Below are 21,414 nucleotides of genomic sequence, written 5' to 3' on the forward strand. Positions count from 1 at the left end.
AATCCATCTTTGCTGGAGAACTATCTTCAGTCTATTTGTTTTAGGCCAACATCAGAATGATGAGGATATTCCTAAGGCCCTACATCAGAGACACTTGGCTAAAAGTAAGAAGTCATAACAAACAGAGAAGCATCTATGCATGCCTTGAGGCCTTGGATGGTTTAGGAAGCGGGTAGCCCAGTGTGCAAAGTCAACAGTTGAGCTTTATTTCAATTTCTGGGCAACATGAGACCAAGAGAGGTCCAAAAAACTTACTTTATTAGCCTGTTTGAACTATTTCTCTGTCCCCTTTTCCCCACCACCTCACATCTCCTGCAGGACAGTACGTCCCCAGGAATCCTCTATATGGTTCTCATGATGGAAGAATAAAAGGGTAGCCCTTCTGAGCTGGTCCTGGACACTCAGCAGAGCGCTGTTCTTTTGAGGGGAAGGGCAGGACAACCACCTTCTCCTCCATGGGCTCCTGGAAGAGGAAGGAGACATCCAGGGGTTCTCCTTGGGGATTGGTGGTTAGATCGAGCTGCACAGGGAAGGTCTCAATAGGGTCCTTTTCCTGGGAACCTTCACGCTTCTTATCCCAGTCAGGAAGGTACTGGACAGACCCTTTGGGCACAGCTTTGGTGGGTGAGTTGGTGGGAGCTGTGTTTTGCTGTTGGAGCTCTTCTGTCTTGGAAGGATTTGCAGGTCTCTGGTTTACAGTAGCGTTTTCACCTCTAGGCGTGGGAGCCTGAAAAGAGAATGCTTTCAAATAAGGGAAAGTCCTCCAAGAAAGTCCTTGATATGCTTGGTACTAGATTATTCTGGTTGGTACCTTTCTGATGGAATTCTCAAAAGAAGATTAGCTAAGTGGGCCTCTGATTAAAGGGAATTCCCTGACATCTAGTGGTTAAGACTCTGGGCTTTCACTTGCCATTGGTCAGGGTTCAACTTCTGATTGGGGAACTAAGATTCCACAAGCCGTGTGGCCCAAAAACCCAGAACAGATAAGGGCTAGGGGAAACCAAAACCTTTGGAAACTGGACTGTAAGCTTCACAAATTTTGGAGCTGAAAAATGACCCAGAGAGGTAAGATGGCTTGTTCAAAGTCCCTAATAAGCTGCCTCCCCACTCCTAGTAGTGGTGGCAGAAGCCACCTTTACTGATTGCTTATTCTGTGCCAGGTCCAGAGCAGTCCCCTTCATTCGGATCCTCTGACCTATGTCTCATGGGGATCTGAAGAAGATAAGTGTTGCAAGCCCATTCTACAGGGGAGGCATCCAGGACTCAGCGAGGTAGGAACTTGTCCATGTCCACACAGCTTGTAGGAGGCAGAACAGGATTGGAACCCAGGTGGCCTGTCTTAGCCACCTCTCATCTATACCAGGCTGCCTCATGGTAAGTGCTTAACAAATACTTGCAAAAAGGGATTCAGTGTCTCCCTGGAAACAACTTCTACCTATGGTTCAGGATAAGACTCTTTGGGACACTGAATTTAATGTCACAGAGGGCTGAGCCATTCAAGCTAAATGGGTCTTACTTATGCTGTAGGGAACATGCTGTAACTAAAAGAAAGTGTAGCAGATCTTCAATCAGCTACCTTGTGGATGTGGCCTTAGAGTATCCTGAATAAAGTGGTGATCATGGATTTTAGGAAAATAAAAGGAGAATGTAGGGTAGAGGCAATTAAATATAGATCATCTGCTCTTTTATTCACAGAAAGACAAACAACTCGACTAAAAAATACCTGTGAATTAAAGAAGGAGCAAGTTACGGAGATAATCTTGCCCTGGTTTCCTTGTGGCTCACCCAGAGAACCATGGCAAATACCAACAGGCTAAAGAAAAAGAAAATACAGTGTTATATGTGCACACATGATCATAAGTGGAATCAACTTCATTTTTGCTTAGACACACAGCCAATCAACACTTTTATGCTCCTACCATGTAATAGGTGATGGTGGTGGTCCTGGTGTAGTCACTAAGTTATGTCTGACTCTTGTGACCCCATGGATTGTAGCCTGTCAGGCTTCTTGGTCCATGGGATTTTCCAAGCAAGAATACTGAAGTCGGTTGCCATTTCTTTCTCCATGGGATCTTCCCAGACCAGGGATAGAATCCCTGTCTCCTTCATTGCAGGCAGATTCTTTACAGACTGAGCCACAAGGCTCTGAGCCAATACTTTTGGAGGAAGAAATGGCAGCCCACTTTAATACTCTCGTTGGGATAATCTATGGACAGAGGAGCCTGGCAGGCTACAATCCATGGATCACAAAGAGTCAAACACAACTGAGGACTGAGCACGAGCCAATTCTTTAGATCATCCCTACCAATTAATCACCCAAACTAGGCTAAGTTGCCTCCAATGAGATAAACTCAGGATTTCTTGAGGAACAAACTCTATTAGAAAATTCTTTGTGTTGAGCAGAAACCTATGTCTATAGGACACACACAGAAATCCGGATCTATCTCTCGGCCACACTTCTATCCTTGCATCAGCTAGAAAACTTGCTTTCATCTCTCATGCAGCAGCCCTTTATGTAGGTTTCCCCTGAGATTTTGCTTCTCAGACAAGACTACTCTCAGCTCCTTAAACTTTATTTAAAAATAAAAATGTTTATTTTCTTATTATAAATGTAATAGTTATTTAGAATAGGATAAACAAGAAGAAAATTAAAAGACCTGTAATTACATGAAAGATACCTGTTTCCTACCGTGATTGGATTTCTTTTCTTCTGACATTTTTCCCAATGAATACACATTTTTTCTTCTATAAAAATAGAATTATACTGTACATAATATTTTACAACTCTCTTTTGTCATTTAACAATATATATAATGAAAATCCTTTTTATGACACTGCATAGTTTTCGGCAATTTTCTTTATAATGGCTACCTAATATTCCTCTGTGTTATTTAACAAGTTCTCTTTTGTAAGACAGTGGATTAAATCTAAATTTTTATGTTTAAACATTTTCACATATCTTTATGGCAAATTCTTAGAAGATAAATTTTAGAGTCATAGAGCATGTACTTTTTCAAGTGTAAACAGAGGGCCATTGTACAGCAAGAGAAAACTACAACTACAGGTCCAGTAATGTGAACCAGGGATCAAATTGCCAACATCCGCTGGATCATGGGAAAAGCAAGAGAGTTCCAGAAAAAACATCTATTTCTGCTTTATTGACTATGCCAAAGCCTTTGACTGTGTCGATCACAATAAACTGTGGAAAATTCTGAAAGAGATGGGAATACCAGACCACCTGACCTGCCTCTTGAGAAACCTGTATGTAGGTGAGGAAGCAACAGTTAGAACTGAACATGGAACAACAGACTGGTTCCAAATAGGAAAAGGAGTACATCAAGGCTGTATATTGTCACCCTGTTTATTTAACTTCTATGCAGAGTACATCATGAGAAACGCTGGACTGGAGGAAGCACAAGCTGGAATCAAGATTGCCAGGAGGAATACCAATAACCTCAGATATGCAGATGACATCACCCTTATGGCAGAAAGTGAAGAAGAACTAAAGAGCCTCTTGATGAAGGTGAAAGAGAAGACTGAAAAAGTTGGCTTAAAGCTCAACATTCAGAAAACTAAGATCAAGGCGTCTGGTCCCATCACTTCATGGGAAATAGATGGGAAACAGTGGAAACAGTGTCAGACTTTAATTTTGGGGGCTCCAAAATCACTGCAGATGGTGATTGCAGCCATGAAATTAAAAGATGCTTACTCCTTGGAAGGAAAGTTAGGACCAACCTAGACAGCATATTATAAAGCAGAGATATTACTTTGCCAACAAAGGTCCGTCTAGTCAAGGTTATGGTTTTTCCACTGGTCATGTATGGATGTGAGAGTTGGACTATAAAGAAAGCTGAGCACCAAAGAATTGATGCTTTTGAACTGTGGTGTTGGAGAAGACTCTTGAGAGTCCCTTGGACTGCAAGGAGATCCAACCAATCCATTCTAAAGGAGATCAGCCCTGGGTGTTCTTTGGAAGGAATGATGCTAAAGCTGAAACTCCAATACTTTTGGGTGAACTCCGGGAGTTGGTAATGGACAGGGAGGCCTGGCATGCTGCGGTTCATGGGGTCACAAAGAGTCGGACAAAACTGACTGACTGAACTAAACTGAACTGAATGTGAAAAGACTTTAGACTCTTTTCTCTAATCCTCTCTTAATTCTTCTTGAAACTCAGAAGAGCCACAGTTAAATAAAAGATTGCAGGAGGGGTAAAAAGAACAAAAGGACAGGCCTTGACTCCTTCTTCACAGCAGGTCCTAAGCTCTAGGTCAAGCTTGAGCCTCAGAGAGGAAAATGCTTTGAATTGGATATGAGATAGAAGTTTTGATTTAGAATTGACTAAAAGGAAATTTTTAATACCTGAAAGTGAATCTTAATAATCTAAGTGAAATCATTCTTATTACTGAAACTAGTAATAAGAACTAGAAACTAGAAAACTATGTGATCTGCCCAAGATGGTACCGAAAAGTGAGACAGGGAGATTCCACAGAAGATGCTGAAGATGTTTTCCCAATTATTCCTTAATATTCAATTGACTGGTTATAAAAGTCTTAAAAAATTTTTTTTTTATTTATTTGGCTTCATAGGGTCTTGGTTGCAGCATGTGAGATCTGGTTCCCTGACCGGGAGTCAAACGGTAACCCTCTGCATCAAGAGCACAGGGTCTCAGCCACTGGACCACCAGCTACTGCTAAGTCACTTCAGTCGTGTCCGACTCTGTGTGACCCCATAGACGGCAGCCCACCTGGCTCCACCGTCCTCGGGACTCTCCAGGCAAGAACACTGGAGTGGGTTGCCATTTCCTTCTCCAATGCATGAAAGTGAAAAGTGAAAGTGAAAGTGAAGTCACTCAGTCATGTCCAACTCTTAGCGACCCCATGGACCGCAGCCCACCAGGCTCCTCTGTCCATGGGATTTTCCAGGCAAGAGTACTGGAGTGGGGTGCCATTGCCTTCTCCAGACCACATCTCAAAAGCCTTTTATAGAGACCTCTCTGAGACATAGTTCAGATTCAAAGACACAAACAGGTTGAAAGTTAAAAGATGGACAAAGTTTTACAATGCAAGGAGTAATCGAAAAGAGTTGGGAATGACTGTACAAGTATCAGACAAAATTGACTTTAAGACAAAAATTGTTACTAGAGACAAGGAAAAACATTTTATAGTGATAAAAGGCTCAATTTATTAGAAATACACAACTATAAATATATGTGCCCTTCACAACAGATCCCCAAAGTACATAAGCAAAACCTGACAGAATTCAAGGAAGCCATAGGTAATCCAACAATAATAGTTGGAAACCTCACTTTCAGTAATGAATAAAACAAGTATGCAGAACATCAACAAAGAAACAGAAGTCTTGAACAACACTATAAACAAACTAAACCTAACAGCCAACTATAGAATGTTTCACCTAACAATAGCAGAACACATTCTTCTCAAGTGTACATGGAAATTTCTCTAGGATATGCCTTAGGTTAAACGATAAAACAAGTTTCAGTAGATTTAAAAGAATTGAGATCATACAGAGTAGATTCTCCAACCACAATAGGATGAAATTAGACATGAGTAGCAGAAGGAAAGTGAAATTTTCACAAATATGAGGAAATTAAATAACTCTCCTAAGTAACCATTTGGTTAAAAAAGAATCACAAGGAAAATTAGAAAATATTTTGAGATGGATGGGAACAAAAATAACGTGAATAACTTGTGAGAATCGATTCAATCATTGCTTAGAAGGAAATTTGTAGATGCAAATGCTTATGTTAAAAGAGAATAAAGATTGTAAATCAATAACCTAAGCTTCTACTTTAAAAAGCCAGAAAAAAGAAGAGTAAACTAAGCCCAAAGCAAACAAAAAGAAGGTTATAATAAAGATAGAGAGGAAATATATAAACTGGAATCTAAAAAAGTAAAAGAAAAAAATAAATGAGACTGAAAATTGATTTTTCGGGGGGAAAAATTAATAAAATTAACAAAGTTTTAGATAGACAAAAAAAAAAAAAGACTCAAACTACTGAAATTGAAATTAAATAGGGTACAACACCTCTAATATTTCAGAAATAAAAATGAAGTACTGTAAACAATTGTACGCTGTCTAATTAGATAAGTTAGATGAAATGGATAAATTCCTAGGAAGATATGAACTACCAAAACTTGCTCAAGAAGAAATATAAAATCTGAATAGATTTATAGCAAGTAGAGAAATTGAATTATTAATCAAATAAACTTCCCACAAAGAAAAGCCCAGGCCCAGATGGCTTCACTGGTGAATTCTACCAAATATTTAAAGAAGAATAAACACCAATCTTTCACAAATTCTTCCAAAATAAAATAGAAGAGGGAAAATTTCCCAACTCATTTTATGAAGCCAATGTTACACTTATATGAAGATTAGGCAGAGACAACACGGAATAACTACAGGCCAATGTCTCTTATAAATATAAATTTAAAATCTTAAAAAACTGGCAAATTGCATTCAGAAACATATAGAGGGATTAAACATCATGATCAACTGTGACTTATTCCCAAAGCACAAGGTTGTTTTAATGTACAAAAATCATTGGTATATACAATACTAATAGATTAAAGGAGAAAAAAAAACAAACGATTATCTCACTAACACAGAAAAAATATTTGGCAAACTCTAGCACTGTTTTTCACGGAGAAGGCAATGGTACCCCACTCTAGTCCTCTTGCCTGGAAAATCCCATGGACGGAGGAGCCTGGTAGGCTGCAGTCCATGGGGTCGCTAGGAGTCGGACACGACTGAGAGACTTCACTTTTCACTTTCATGCATTGGAGAAGGAAATGGCAACCCACTCCAGTGTTCTTGCCTGGAGAATCCCAGGGACGGGGGAGTCTGGTGGGCTGCCGTCTATGGGGTCGCACAGAGTCGGACACGACTGAAGCGACTTAGCAGCAGCAGCAGCAGCACTGTTTTTCAATAAAAACATTCAACAAAACTAGGACTAGAAGGGAACTTTCTCAACTTGATAAAAAGCAGCTATAAAAAGCCTACAGTTACCATCATATTCAATAATGAAATGCTGGATGCTTTCCTCCTAAAATCAGGAATAAGATAAGGTTGTTTGCTCTTCCCACCTCTATTTAACATTGTACTGGAAGTTCTAGTCAGGAAAGTTAGGTAAGAATTAAAAGTCATTCAGATTGGAATGGAAGAAGTAAAACTATATCTCTTTGTAGAAGACATGATCTTGTATACAGAAAATCCTAAGGACTCTACTAAAAAACTGTTAGAAATAATAAACGAGTTCAGCAAGGTTACAGGATACAAAGTGAAAATATAAAAACCAACTATATTTCTATATATTTGCAATGAATAATCCAAAAAATAAAATGGAAAAGTCAAATACATTATATCATCATCAAAGAGAATAAAATACTTAGCTATACAAAAAAGTGAAAGTTTTGTACACTGAAGACTACAAAATATTGTTTAAAGAAATTATATAAGTCCTAAACAGATGGAAAGACTTCCCATATTCATGGACTGGAAAAATTAGTATTTTTAAGAGGATAGTACTTTCTACATTTGGTCTAGAGATTCAATGAAATCCCTATCAAATTTTCTGCTTTTTAAAGATAGAAACTGACAAGCTGATTCTGAAGTTGACATATTATGAAAACGCAAGGGATTCAGAATACTCAAAGCAATATTGAATAAGAAAACAAAATAGGAGGGCTTACACTTCCCAATTCAAAATTTACTACAAAACTACACTACTGGAGATAGTGTGGTACTGGTATAAGAATAGATGTGCAGATCAATGGAATAAAATAGAGGGTACAAAAGTAAGCCCTTACATTAATAGTCAATAGGTCTTTAGAATGCATGTCAATACAATTAAATGGGGGAAACAATAGTAATAGTCTTTTCAATAAACAGTGCTGGGACAACTGGATATTCACAAGCAGAAGAATGAAGTTGAACCTCCTAACTCATACCATATACAAAAATTACCTCAAAAATGGGTCGGAGACCTAAAGCTAAAACTATAAAACTCTTAGAGGATTACATAGGAGTAAATCTTAGTGATCTTAGATTAGACAATGGATTCTTAGATATGATACAGAAAGCACATTCAACAAAAGAAAAAAAAACAGGATTTCATTAAAGTTAAAAACTTTTGTACTTCAAAGAACATCATCAAGAATAGAAATGAATAGAAAAATCAGATAATGGGAGAAAATATTTGAAAGTCATATATCTGATAAAGGAATCATATTCAGAATATGTAAAGAATTCTTACAATTCAACAATAAAAAGACAAATAATCCAATATTTAAATGACAGAGGATTTGAATAGATGTGTCTCCAAAGAATACATACAAATGGCCCAAAAGCATATTAAAAGATACTCAATATCATTAGCCATTAGGAAAATTCAAATATAACCAAAATGAGAGACTACTTCATACTCAGTAAGATATCTATAATAAGAAAGACAGATAATAGTAATGCATGCATGCGTGCTAAGTCATTTTAGTCATGTCTGACTCTTTGCAACCCTATGGACTGTAGCCTGCCAGGCTCCTCTGTCCATGGGATTCTCCAGGCAAGAATACTGGAGTGGGTTGCCATGCCCTCCTCCAGGGGATCTTCCTGACCCAAGGATCAAACCCACTTCTCTTACGTCTCCTGCATTGGCAGGTGGGTTCTTTACCACTAGCACCCCCTGGGAAGCCCAGGTAATAATAGGCATTGACAAAAACATGGAGAAATTGAAACCCTCACACATTGCTGATGAGATCGTTAAACTGGTGTAGTCACTTTGGAAAAGTTTGCTGTTAGTCAAAAGGTTAAACATAGAATTCTCACGCGTGTGTGCTTAGTTGCTTAGTCACATCTGACCCTTTGCAACCCTGTGGACTGTAGCCCACCAGGCTCCTCTGTCCAAGGAGTTCTCCAGGCAAGAATACTGGAGTGGGTAGCCATTCCCTTCTCCAGGGGATCTTCCAGACCCAGGGACCAAACAGGGGTCTCCTGATTTGCAGACAGATTCTTTACCATCTGAGCCTCCAGGGAAGCCTAGAATTCTCATATGACCCAGCAATCCCACTCCGAGGTGTATACCCAAAAGAAATGAAAACATATGTATACATAATAACTTACATACAGGGAATTCCCTGGAAGTCCAGCAGTTAGGACTCAGTGCTTTCACTGCCATGAGCCTGGGTCAACTGTTGGTTGGAGAACTGAGATCCTCTGAGTGATGTAAGGGGAATGACTGTTAATGGATGTGGAATTTCTTTGAAGGTTGATGAAAATATTCTAAAATTAGATAGTAGTGATGATGGTTCAACTCTTTGAATAGACTAAAAAGCACTGAATTGTACACCTTAAAAGGGTGAATTTTATGGTATGTGAATTATATCTTAATAAAACTTTTATTATAGCTAAGTGAATAATGGGGGGAAACAGCTTGCATTTTGCCTAATTGTGCTATAATCCACTGTGCCAATTGACATTCCTACCAGGTGTGCCTTAGATGGTTTCAAGGTGGCACATTTGCCATCTTGGCTGCTTTCTTTGAAATAAGTCCTGTTTGATTTCGTCCTTCTTAGTAAAGAGTGGTCCAAGAAATGGAACATCATGACGTATTCCAAATGTAACTGGTTTTGTTCAGATAAAAGCAGGGCCACTACCAACCACTGAGGGATTTGTCTATATTTTATAGCCTTCTGTGATCATTTTTTGCCAAGGCACCACATTGCTGATGAAAACTGCATTTATGATCAAATGTTATTGCATCTGGGCCATCTTTAACTAGTCAGTTGCTCCTTAAGGTGAATGAAAGTGTCTTGTGCATTACAACACTTCACATGTCATTTTACACGTTATGAATACACACAGATGATCTGTGAGCACAAATCTTGAGTTATGAAAACACTCGGCAATGCTCACCACAGAGCCAGGGGACTCCAGTGCACAGCTGCTACCCTCCGACTTGACACATGGTGATTCTTTGATCAAATATTCCACAAAGTAGGCAGGGCCAAACACCCACTAGTATGAAACAAGAGGTGAGAAATAAAAATCAAACCTTCCCAAGTGGTGCCATGACTCAGCTTTGACAACATTAGATTTACAGAAACCACACATCCCCAGAGTCACTGTCAACAAAGGCCGCTTTTTGTCCCTGTGATCCCCACCATGACCAAACCTTGTATTATGATTTTGTTATTTAGAAAACGTAACTTTTTCCATACCTTTCTTCCCTTCTTAAGGATTTAAATGGGCTCAAAAACCTTCCCTTGGGTGAGCTTATTTTTCCCCATGTAAATTTGTTTTTAAATTAACTTTTCTCCATATGATAGATACCAACACAATCCATATACAAATGAGCATTTCCTCTAACCCATAAAACTCAACATACACTCCTGTATTTAAAACACAGAATAGAAGTTTACTTGTTAAGTGGTCTGTGGTCAACCAGATGTGGGACTGTGGTAATAAACAGTGAACCTAAGTAGAATAACCCAAGGAGACCATGAGTCCATTTCCCTTCTTGCCTTCAGGGCAATGAAATGAAATCAAATCACACAATTCTAGTGGAAATCCCACAGACAAACTCAGAAACTAGACACAATTGAATGTGCATCAAGGTTACCAAGGTAGGAAATGAGGAAAAGGCTCTTAGGTTCTAATCGAAGGGAGTGCCTTGATAACCATGGCAAGAATTATGAGACATGTTGTTGTAGCTGACATTTCAGACTCACCTGACTAGAAGTCTTGGTGATTTTGACGAGAGAATACTGCTTTGAGGGGCTCTCACTGTTGTATTTTGCAAGAGACTCAGTAGCAGTTTCCATGAACCTGGGGTTTGACAAATCATAGGGGCTGGTGCTGGGGCAGTCAGGGCATGTCATGATAATCGCGCTTTGAGAAACTGTAAATGCCAAAGAGAGCAAGTTTAAAATTAAACTTCTTAATGATGCATAATTCTGTAAATCACATGATCACAACAGAGGTGGAGATCAAAAGGAGAGAAGATAACACCTCGCACTGTCAAGGACGGAGCGGGAAAGCATTATTTAGAAATTTAGCTTTCTGCAGAGTGTTCTACAAGGAGCGTGTATTACTTTCATGATTTAAAAAGAAACAAAGCAATATTTTTTTTCACCTTACACAAATCTTTTTACCCTAGAAATTTGGTTTAAAAACACATAATATAGTACAGTTGACCCTTGAACAACATGAAGGTTGGGGTGCTGACCCTCCACATAGTCAAAAATCCCAGTTTAACTTTGTTTTGAGCCCTCTGTATCCATGGTTCTGTACCCACAGATTCAACCAACCAAGTATCATGTAGCATTATAGCATGTATTTGATGAAAAAAAAAAATCCATGTTTGAGTGGACCCTGATAGTTCAAACACATGTTGTTCAAGGGTCAACTTATATTGGTATAAAAACATTTTCCCAATTAGCTCACTATCTTCCAGCATCACTGCCTCTGTAAAGAGAATGAGTTGGGATTTCATTACTGTCATGTTCTATTTACCTTTTAGTCACCAGCACCAAAAATAATGTCTGACACATGGATGGTGCTTAGTAAGTGCCTGCTGGATGAATGAGTGAGTGAATGACATATGGAAGGCGGAAACACACCCTCTTTGGTTAAACAATGTATGTGAGCTGGAAAACAGAAGTTGATCCAATCACTGTATGACTGAATAGGTTAATCACACTAATGATACAGCTAGAATGTCTGACTGGGAGGGGCTGTGGGTGGCATAACTGGTGTAAAAGTCACACTAGGAAGCTTGTCTAGCAGTTGTTCTAACAAAGCAAACACATTGCTTTGATCAACTGTGGTTTTATTTGGATGTATTTGGGCATATTGTGGGGGAGTGACATCCATAGCTTGTCACTCCCAGGCACGAGTCATTGCCTGACCTCCCATACCTCTGGTACCTAGGACTTCCATTTCAGACTTGATCTGTTTTATTAGTTGTTGTCCTCGAATTTATTTTAGGTGAGTCTCATCTTCACAACCAGGAAGATTTAGCTCTGTTGCCTTGTCCTTCAAAGGAACCAATAGTATTGTTGTCACCTAGACCTTGTTAGAAATGCAGAATCTCAGGCTCTACCCCAGATCTACAGGAATCAGAATCTGCACTTGAATGAGATCCCTCAAGGGAGTCACATGCACTTAATAGTTTGATGAGTAGCCATCCTATTTTCCTGTGCTGTGGATGCTTACTTTTCAGGACCCAGAATGAATGTATGTATTTGTTCATTTATTCAATGATATTATAGACTCCTTACCCTTGATAGGTGGAGGAGGAAATGGTAACCCACTCCAGTATTCTTGCCTGGGAAATTCCATGGACAGAGGATCCTGGCAAGTTATAGTCCATGGAGTCGCTGAGTCTGACACGACTGAACCCGCACACACATACACACATCCACTTGATAGGAACTGGGGGAGAATTGTAGCAGAGAGGAAGAAGGGATAAAATGTTCTACAAGATGTAAGACAGAGGACCCCAAATCCAGGCAGCGCATGGTCTGTGCTCCATGAGTGGTTAGGCTAAAGTTGTATAGGGATGTAGAACAGGAAAGCACTATTTCTTGTTTGTTTCTGTTCTGTTTTCTTGAATAGAAAACATGGTGGAAGAAGCAGCCTTGGCAATGATCTTTAAAGAATTAGGAGTTCCAAGGGCAGAGGTTATCCGTGGAGGGTATCCTCAGCAGAGGGAGAAGCACTAACCAGATGCAGAGATTGGAGAATTGTGACGTGTGTTCAGAAAACAGTAAGTCATCTGGTTGAATGGAGTGCAGAATCGGTACAGTCAGTGAAATAAGGCACAGGTAGCTAGAAAGGAAGCCTGGGGATCAGTCATGGAGATTGTGCCACTTACATCAGACTGAAAATTTAGGATTTGATGTAAGACACAATGTAGAGCTTTTGCAGGTTATTTAGAAAGATTAATTGTGGGACGAGGAGCAGTGCAAGTGCTGGGTATACAAAGAACCTGGCTTTGGGATGAATAAGAAGTGAGGATGGAAGAAACCCTATACAGTACAGCATAGTAGAGTTAAATGCTCTTTTTTCATCTGTTATTAAAATGAAAAAAATGAAAGTGATCTCTTACCTGGGCGAAGAGTACAATTATAAGCAGGTAAATAGAAAATTCTTTTTTCCTTATTAATGTAAAATATTGCTTTGCATTGGCCATAAACCTAGAACCAACAAATGCACTTCATGACACAGTGGAATGAACTAAGACTTTAAAAAATACCCCTGAAATGAAACTGGACGTTTCATTTTTAAGGAACAAGAAACTCAAGGTCAATTTTCATAGTTTTTGGATGGAGTAAACTGCCAGCTGATCATTAAACAATTTAACCTTCACCTGAGACACAGCTTGACTTCTTCCCAGCCTCCTTCCTGCTTAGATGTGACTGGGTGTAAATGAGCTCTAACCACAGCCAAGTGAGCAGAAGGGATGTATAACCACTTTTAGGTCTAGCCTGTAAAGCCCCGCCACACGCTATCTGCCCTCTATGCTCTTTCTCTTTCCACTGCTTGATGCAGATGAGCATGGTGACCACTGAAGCCACGAGGTGAAGGCTACAGAGTCTAGGGGGCCACAACATGGAAGTATCCAGTCTCCAAATCACTCCTGGAGGAAAGCCCCTTCCTCATCAAGGATTTCTATTTTAAACTTTACATGAATGGGAAACCAAGTTCTATCATTTTGCAATTGGTATATCCTTTTGGTGTATGTGTTATAGCAGCTAGTGATACACACATATATTTTGTCTATTAAGCTAGTGCCTAACAAACATAATTCACAACAGGGTATATAGACTGTTTTGCTTTCCCAAACCAGATAGGTGCAGTTTGACAAGTTTGGTTAAATGACTAGAAAAAGACATCTTTGCCAAACTCTTCACTTCTAGATACTTATATCACACTTCTAGATACTTACATCACACTTATATCACTTATAAAGTTTCATATAAATTAATGAAAATAATCTCAGGATAGTTGAAAACCAAATGAAAACTGATGATGCTCTTTTCAAGCCTCTTCAATGGTCCTCTTTAAAAGGATCAGTTCTGACTCCCTTTAGGTTCTGTGATACTACGAAATCCTTCCAAAACACCTCTGAGAGCACTCATACCACAGCCCTCCCTCTCCCCAGCCTCAAATCTCATATAAGTGTTCTTGAAAACAAAATAAAGAAAATGAAAATTGAATTCCAAAGCTCCCCTGCCATTGCTTCTACAGTTTTCCTTAAACATACATCCAGAGCACTAAACCTCAGATCTTTGCCCCTCAATTTAAGCCTAGCTCAGAGCCTACAGGAAGGTTTTAGAGGCAGAAAACAGTTTGGGGGCAACATTTCAACTCTGGGGTCATGACCCCAGTGGGAGTGTCAGAAACCCCCTCTGATTAAATTATTTTTTCTATCAAATTGAAATAACCACATAGGCACCCTGCCCCAGAGATTATAAAGAGGGACATTTAAAGATGGCACATGTTGAATAATCTTCATCTTGTAGACAGAGGACACCTAGTTTCCCCCCTCAAGCTCCTGGGGAAAGTACTCACCGATTCATGAAAGATCCTCACTTCACAGTTCTTCCATGATGTCCTGCTGAGCACATGGCAGCCAGTCTCTAACACATCCAGTGTGAAATAGAACAGAGATCCCAGACCAGCCTGTGCAAGGGGGAAGAGAAATGCACAGCTCACATGAAGCAGAAACTTCTAACGACCAGCCAAGAAACTTTCTGTTTTATGGCAAAGCCAAAGGCTCTGATGTTTGTGAAGTGTTCCTATAAATGATGGGACACAAGTTTCAGAGTGGATACCATTAGCACTTGTTTCTAATACTACTAAGAGGCAGTAGCACCCTAGCAGAGGAGAGCAGCATGTACTCAGCAGGGTTTCTGACTCAGAAAGCACCAGCCAACAGGTGCCTCTGGGTTCCCTTGCCCTGGCCAGCCTCCCCAGCTGGTGCAAACACCTGCCCCGGCGGGGACCACCACTTACCTCCTGTCTGTGTTCACGGGCATCGCTCACTCGGTTGAGGCCCAGCACATAACCGTCCTTGCGGTCCCTGTTGATGTCCTGCAGGATGTCATTTGCGATATCCAGCACATAGGAGCTGTTGCAGTCAAGGGAGAGGAGAGACGAGGGCCTGGCGGCTGGCTGGGGTGGAGATGTAGCCCCGCAGCCCATGGCCAGGGTGCAGAGCACCAGGAGTAGGAGCACATTCATCCTATGGTGAGAAGGGGTGAGTGTGCGGAGCTGCAGGAATGAGGCTGTTTATAGGATCTTGAGGCCAACTTGTGCAGCTTTGTAATCGCAATCTAAACCAGTGATCCGGATATGAAGCACAGTGTCTTATTTTATCTCTGAAATTCCAAACGTAGATTTCGCTGAGTCAGTACTTTGGTTGGGATTTGCCACTATCTATAACCTTAGACCCCAGAGTAATCTCACATTCATGTGTACATATAAACAGATTAAAGTTTCCTGTTACCCAAGAAATCAATACAAACACTTGGGTCAAGGCTCCTGGGAGACCGTTATTGAATTCTGATTTGTGTTCAGGGCTCTAGCTGAGTCAGAATAGGAAGACTATCACCTCCTCTCTCATTATCCCTAACAGCTTGCCTCCAGTCAATGTCCTGGCCACACTCACCTTTATTTCAGGCTTGGAGCCCGGAATCAGTGGTAATGGTGCTCAGTGACTTCATACTCCACAACCCGGGTTCACCATTCTTGTTATATCAGAAAAAGGGCTTTAAGCCCATATCATATACATGAAGCTCTGGTGAGATCCCTAAAGCATTTTGGAATCTGGCTAGAAAGGGTTCTGTTTCATGGCCAACAGGCACATGAAAAGATATTCAACATTGCTAATTGTTAGAGAAATACAAATTAAAATCATAGTGAGATACCACCTCACACTGGTCAGAGTGGCCATCATTAAAAAGTTTATAAATAATAAATGCTGATAGGATGTGGAAAAAAGGGAACCCTCCTCCACTGTTGGTGGGAATGTAAATTGGTGCAGCCACTATGGAGAACAGTATTGAGGTTCCTTAAAATATTAAAAATAGAATTCTCATATGCCCCAGTAATCCCTCTCCTAGGCATATATCCAGAGAAAACTCTTAATTCAAAAAGATACATGCACCCAAATGTTCATAGTAGTACTATTTACTAAGACATGGAAACAATCTAAGTATCTACTGACAGATGAATGGATAAAGAAATCACATATCTATGATATATATGATATATATATGTAAGCTTTCCTAATGATTCAGATAGTAAAGAATCTGCCTGCAATGCAGGAGACCCAGGTTTCATACCTGGTTCAGGAAGATCCCCTGGAGGAGGAAATGACACCCACTCCAGTATTCTTGCCTGGAGAATCCCATGGATAGAGGAGCCTGGCAGTCTACAGTCCATGTGGTTTCAAAGAGTCAGACACAACTGAGCAACTAACACTTTTGCAAATATGTATATATGTGTTTATAATGGAATATTGTGCTCAGACACTCAGTTGTGTCTGACTCTTTGAGACCCCATGGACTGTAGGGGTCCTCTGTCCATGGGATTCTTCAGGCAAGAACACTAGAATGGGGTGTCATTTCCTCCTCCAGGGGATCTTCCCAACCCAGGGATGGAACCTGCTTCTCTTAAATCTCCTGCATTGGCAGGTGAATTCTTTACCATTAGCATCACCTAGGAAGTCCATAAAGGAATATTACTCAGCCAAGAAAAAGAATGAAATAATCCTATTTGAAGCAACATGCATGGATTTAGAGATTAGCTACTAGGTAAAGTAGGCCAGACAAATATCATATGACATTGCTTATATGTGGAATTTAAAATATGACACAAATGAACATTTTTACACAATAGAAACATACCACAGATGCAGAAAACAAACTTACAGTTACCAAAAGGGAAAAGGGGAGGGAAGGATAAATTAGGAGTTTCCAATTAGCAGATACAGATACTATATATAAAAGAGATAAACAAGGTCCTACTATATAGCACAGGGAACTATATTCAATATCTTATAATAAACCATAATGGAAAAGGATATGAAAAAGAATGTATACATATATTTAACTCAATCACTTAGCTGTATATTGGAAACTAATAAAACACTGTAAATCAACTGTATTTCAATTAAAACTAAATAATTTTTAAAAAGTGTTCTATTTAGCCTCATTTAGGTTTTTTAAAATGAAGACTTCATTTACATCAAAAAAGTGAATGGCAGGTCAATAGTTCTCAAATGATACTCCAATTCAACACATTTTTTCTTTGGAGCTGTGTGCAAGCAAACTTGTTCAGAGATTAAAATCTAATATTATTGTTAAGAGATAGATACTTTGGCCATTTGATGCAAAGAGCTGACTCATTGGAATAGACCCTGATGTTGAGAAAGCTTGAGGGCAAGGGGAGAAGGGGGTGACAGAGGATGAGATGGTTGAATGGCGTCACCCACTCAATGGACATGAGTCTGGGCAAACTCCAGGAGATAGTGGGGTCACGAAGAATCGGACACGACTGAGCAATTGAACAACAAAATCAATGATGGGCGGGTGATCTGGAATACAGGAATACACTGGTTTGGACACTTACTTTTCTCTTTTAACTTCTTTTTAGGGTTCTACTTAGAAGTTACTACCGATTGAAACTTTCTATTTGAAAAGCACATACACACATTACAGACAGTTCGTCACGAGAGAGGGGAAGCTTCTAGACTAGGCTTCACAGAAGGTATTCCATAGAAACCTAGTCCATGAGAGGCATTCCTCACCCCTCTCTCTGCCTAGCTCCCTTCCACATTTACCCACCCTCTCCCACCCCTCCTTGTCCTCAGTGTTCTGTGCTCAAATAAGTTTAGGAATTGCTGCCTCCGTAACTGCACAGTTTACAGAGTCTCAATACACATGAGCACGTTAAAGGCTCTCTGAAGCTTTGAGGTGAGGAAACCTACTTATATTGCAATTTCCTACACTAACTTAACTATAGGAGAGATTTTTGTGATACTTATTATTAATAATAAGCTTTGGAATTGCTGTACTGGTAAATATGAATAGCTAGCTATCTGTGAGGTTTTTTGATAAGAAACTGGTCAGAGGAATGAAGACTTTTTTACTGAAAGTATTCCAGCTGGATTGAAAGAAATGTCCCTCCATAAGACATTTACTATTACCTCTGTTTATTTGAAACTTCAATTTCAAAGTTTCAAAACCTAAAATATAATGATTTGCATTACTAGAAAGGACTACTGTAATTAGTTACTGTGATAAAATTTAGATTTTTATTTAAAAGTTGAATGAAGGGACTTCCCTCATGGTGCAGTGGTTAGGAATTCACCTTGCAGTGCAGGGGACCCAGGTTCCGTCCCTGGTCTGGGAGCTAAGGTTCCACATGCTGTGGAACAACTAAGACACAATAACTGAGCCTGAGCATTACTGGAGAGGCTGGGTGCCTCATCCAAAGATCCCACATGGCACAACTGGGACCCGAGGCAGCCAAATAAAATAAATAGATAATTTTTTTTTAATTAAAAAAGAAAAAAATATTGAGTGGAAAATAGTTTTTTCTTCATTGACTGCCATGCACTTGGGGGACACTGTAGATCTCCTGGTGGTAGCATACAGACTCACAGAAAAGTACCCTTAATGGTAATTTAGTGATTCTAACCATCAAATTTCTGAGATGAGAAAACTGAGGTTTAGGAGGAGAAGCCTGGGGTGCTACAGTCCATGAAGCTGCAAAGAGTCGGACACAACTTAGTGGCTGAACAACAGCCTAAACAAAACTCATAAATGGATTAGTGGCAAAACCAGTTACAGAAACCTTCTAGTTTAGAATCCTTTTCATCAGAGCAAACACTACAGTAATAGCCTAATTGTAAGTCTCTTAATTACCAACTGAATGAACTTGGAAAGTCAGTTAATCTCCATAAACCTCAGTTGTCAGATCTGTAAACGGGCTAACTACAGCACCTGCCTCACAGGAGATTCTATACATGGGGGGCTAGGCTCACACTTGGCACCCAGGGCAGCTAGTGTTACAGGTAGAATCATGGCAGTTACTTGAAACCCCGTAGCACTGAGCAAGGTCAGGGTTATGCCAAAAAGCATGTTAGCATCTCTGGAATCAAGGGTTAATAAAACTAATTAGCTTAATAAAACATAGCCCCTAATTTCTGCAAGCAAATAATCAGTTTTCAAAGCTTAATTTATAAGTTCAAATCTAATGATCCCAACTCCTTAGAGATGGGCTTTAGGCATTGTTCTCAACTAAGATCAACACTAGGAAAATGAGTATGAAAATCAGAAGTGGGTATGGACACCAGACATTCAATTATTGGGATACAACAAAGATTTACAGCCAGCAAGTGAACACACATTCACAGAGCTCAGATGATGTGCAGAAAGAGGGTGGGAAGCAAGGAGGAGACAGGACTGGAAAGGGGCCAAAAGAGGAGGAGATAGTTTGAAACCCGAGGAAATGCAGTGGATGTGAAGGGATAAAGGCCTTCACTGCAGCTAAGAAGACAGGCAAACAGATTCAAGGGGGATTAAACTCTGACTGATGGGAGAGGAAACTGACTTTGACTCAAATGTCCGGGCTCAGCCCTTCCTTAGCTGTGTGACCACAGGTGAGAGATTCCTTAACGGTGAAGACACTGTGGGGGTCGTAACAGTTAGTTTCCTTGCCCTCAAAACAACAGCACACACCTGCACATATAGACACGCCTATACATTCACACACACATACACACTTGCATCTGCTTGTAGAGAGGGAAACACATTTCGTCTTTTCCCAGGAGCCCCACCCCGGCTTCACTTCTGTTTGGTCCCCCATGTGTGTGAATGATTTTAGTATCAGCAGAGAAGTTAATTCAGCATAGGAGTGTGAAAGAAAGGTTGTGGAACTACGAACCCGGTTTAAATCTTGGTGTTGGTTTAGGGTGGTCACCTAATCCATTGCTTACCATAAAAACACACTGCAAGTCATGTTTAATTTTAAATTTCCTAGTAGGCACATTTAAAAAGTAAAAAAAGCAGGTGAAATTAATTTTAATATTTGACTTAATCCAATAGATTCAAAATATCATCGGTTTGATTTTCGATGTGAGCAGCAGTAAGTGGCAGCTTGCAGAAAGCAGCCACGAGCAGTAGCTGGAAGCAGGGTCTTCGTTTCCCAGACCAGGAGTCCTAACCACTGGACCACAGAAGTCATATGCTGGGAAAGACTGAAGCCCTAACTGCAATCTAGGGCTAAGATCCCTAGTCTTGCAAGAACAAATTCAGGCAAGGAGGCAGAAGGTAAAGAGAAAAGTAAGTTTACTAAAAAGAAAAGTACCTCCTGAAAGGTGCCTAGGCAAGCTCAGAGAGACAGCCGCACCTTTGGGAAGTTTAAATCCTTAACGAAGGGGAAGTTTTCTGGGTCTTCACTTCCCTCAGGCCAATCACCTTGCTTTGTCCCCTCCTTGGGTAATTTGTCTCAGGACCCTCCCCTGGGATCCACATGCACACCCTAGCCAAAGTTGGATCTTGAAGTGAAGGCTTCTGGGAGGAGTATGACTCATTATGGCCTGGAGTTAGCCTCTGACTTTTGACTCCAAGGCGCCTTTCTCCCTTATCAGACAGGGTTTTTTCCTTTCTTTGTCCTTGCCATGATTATTCCCTTGAGGTAAGAGACAAAGACTGGCTATTTACCCGTTTTTGTTGACTGTAAATTCCTCAACTGAAGCCCACCTATCTCTCAAGAAATGAAGAGAGGAGGCTCAGTTCAGTTCAGTTGCTCAGTCATGTCCAACTCTTTGCGACCCCACAAACTGCAGCACACCAGGCCTCCCTGTCCATCATCAACTCCTAGAGTCCACCCAAACCCATGTCCATTGAGTCGGTAATGCCATCCAACCATCTCATCCTCTGTCCTCCCCTTCTCCTCCTGCCTTCAATCTTTCCCCGCATCAGGGTCTTTTCAAATGAGTCAGCTCTTCACATCAGGTGGCCAAAGTATTGGAGTTTCAGCTTCAACATCAGTCCTTCCAATGAACACCCAGGACTAGTCTCCTTTAGGATGGACTGGTTGGATCTCCTTGCAGTCCAAGGGACTCTCAAGAGTCTTCTCCAGCACCACAGTTCAAAAGCATCAATTCTTTGGTGCTCAGCTTTCTTTATAGTCCAACTCTCACATCCATACATGACCACTGGAAAAACTATAGCCTTGACTAGACGGACCTTTGTTGGCAAAGTAATATCTCTGCTTTTTAATATGCTGTCTAGATTGGTCATAACTTTCCTTCCAAGGAGTAAGCGTCTTTTAATTTCATGGCTGCAATCACCATCTGCAGTGATTTTGGAGCCCAAAAAAATA

At 40.3% G+C, this 21,414-nt stretch overlaps 1 protein-coding gene across 1 annotated transcript; it reads right to left on the reverse strand.

Moving 5' to 3' along the window:
• Nucleotides 1-183: 183 nt before the first annotated feature.
• FETUB (fetuin B) lies at nt 184-15,468 on the reverse strand. The gene is made up of 7 exons (XM_027538716.1): nt 15,034-15,468; nt 14,590-14,700; nt 13,124-13,211; nt 10,743-10,912; nt 9,928-10,029; nt 1,724-1,813; nt 184-727 (listed from the first exon to the last, which is right to left on the reverse strand). Exons 1-7 carry the CDS (start codon nt 15,259-15,261, stop codon nt 353-355), a joined length of 1,164 nt encoding a protein of 387 aa, XP_027394517.1. The 5' UTR covers nt 15,262-15,468; the 3' UTR covers nt 184-352.
• Between the last annotated feature and the right edge of the window lie 5,946 nt (nt 15,469-21,414).

Source organism: Bos indicus x Bos taurus, chromosome 1 (assembly GCF_003369695.1).
Source record: "Bos indicus x Bos taurus breed Angus x Brahman F1 hybrid chromosome 1, Bos_hybrid_MaternalHap_v2.0, whole genome shotgun sequence".
NCBI lineage: Eukaryota > Metazoa > Chordata > Mammalia > Artiodactyla > Bovidae > Bos > Bos indicus x Bos taurus.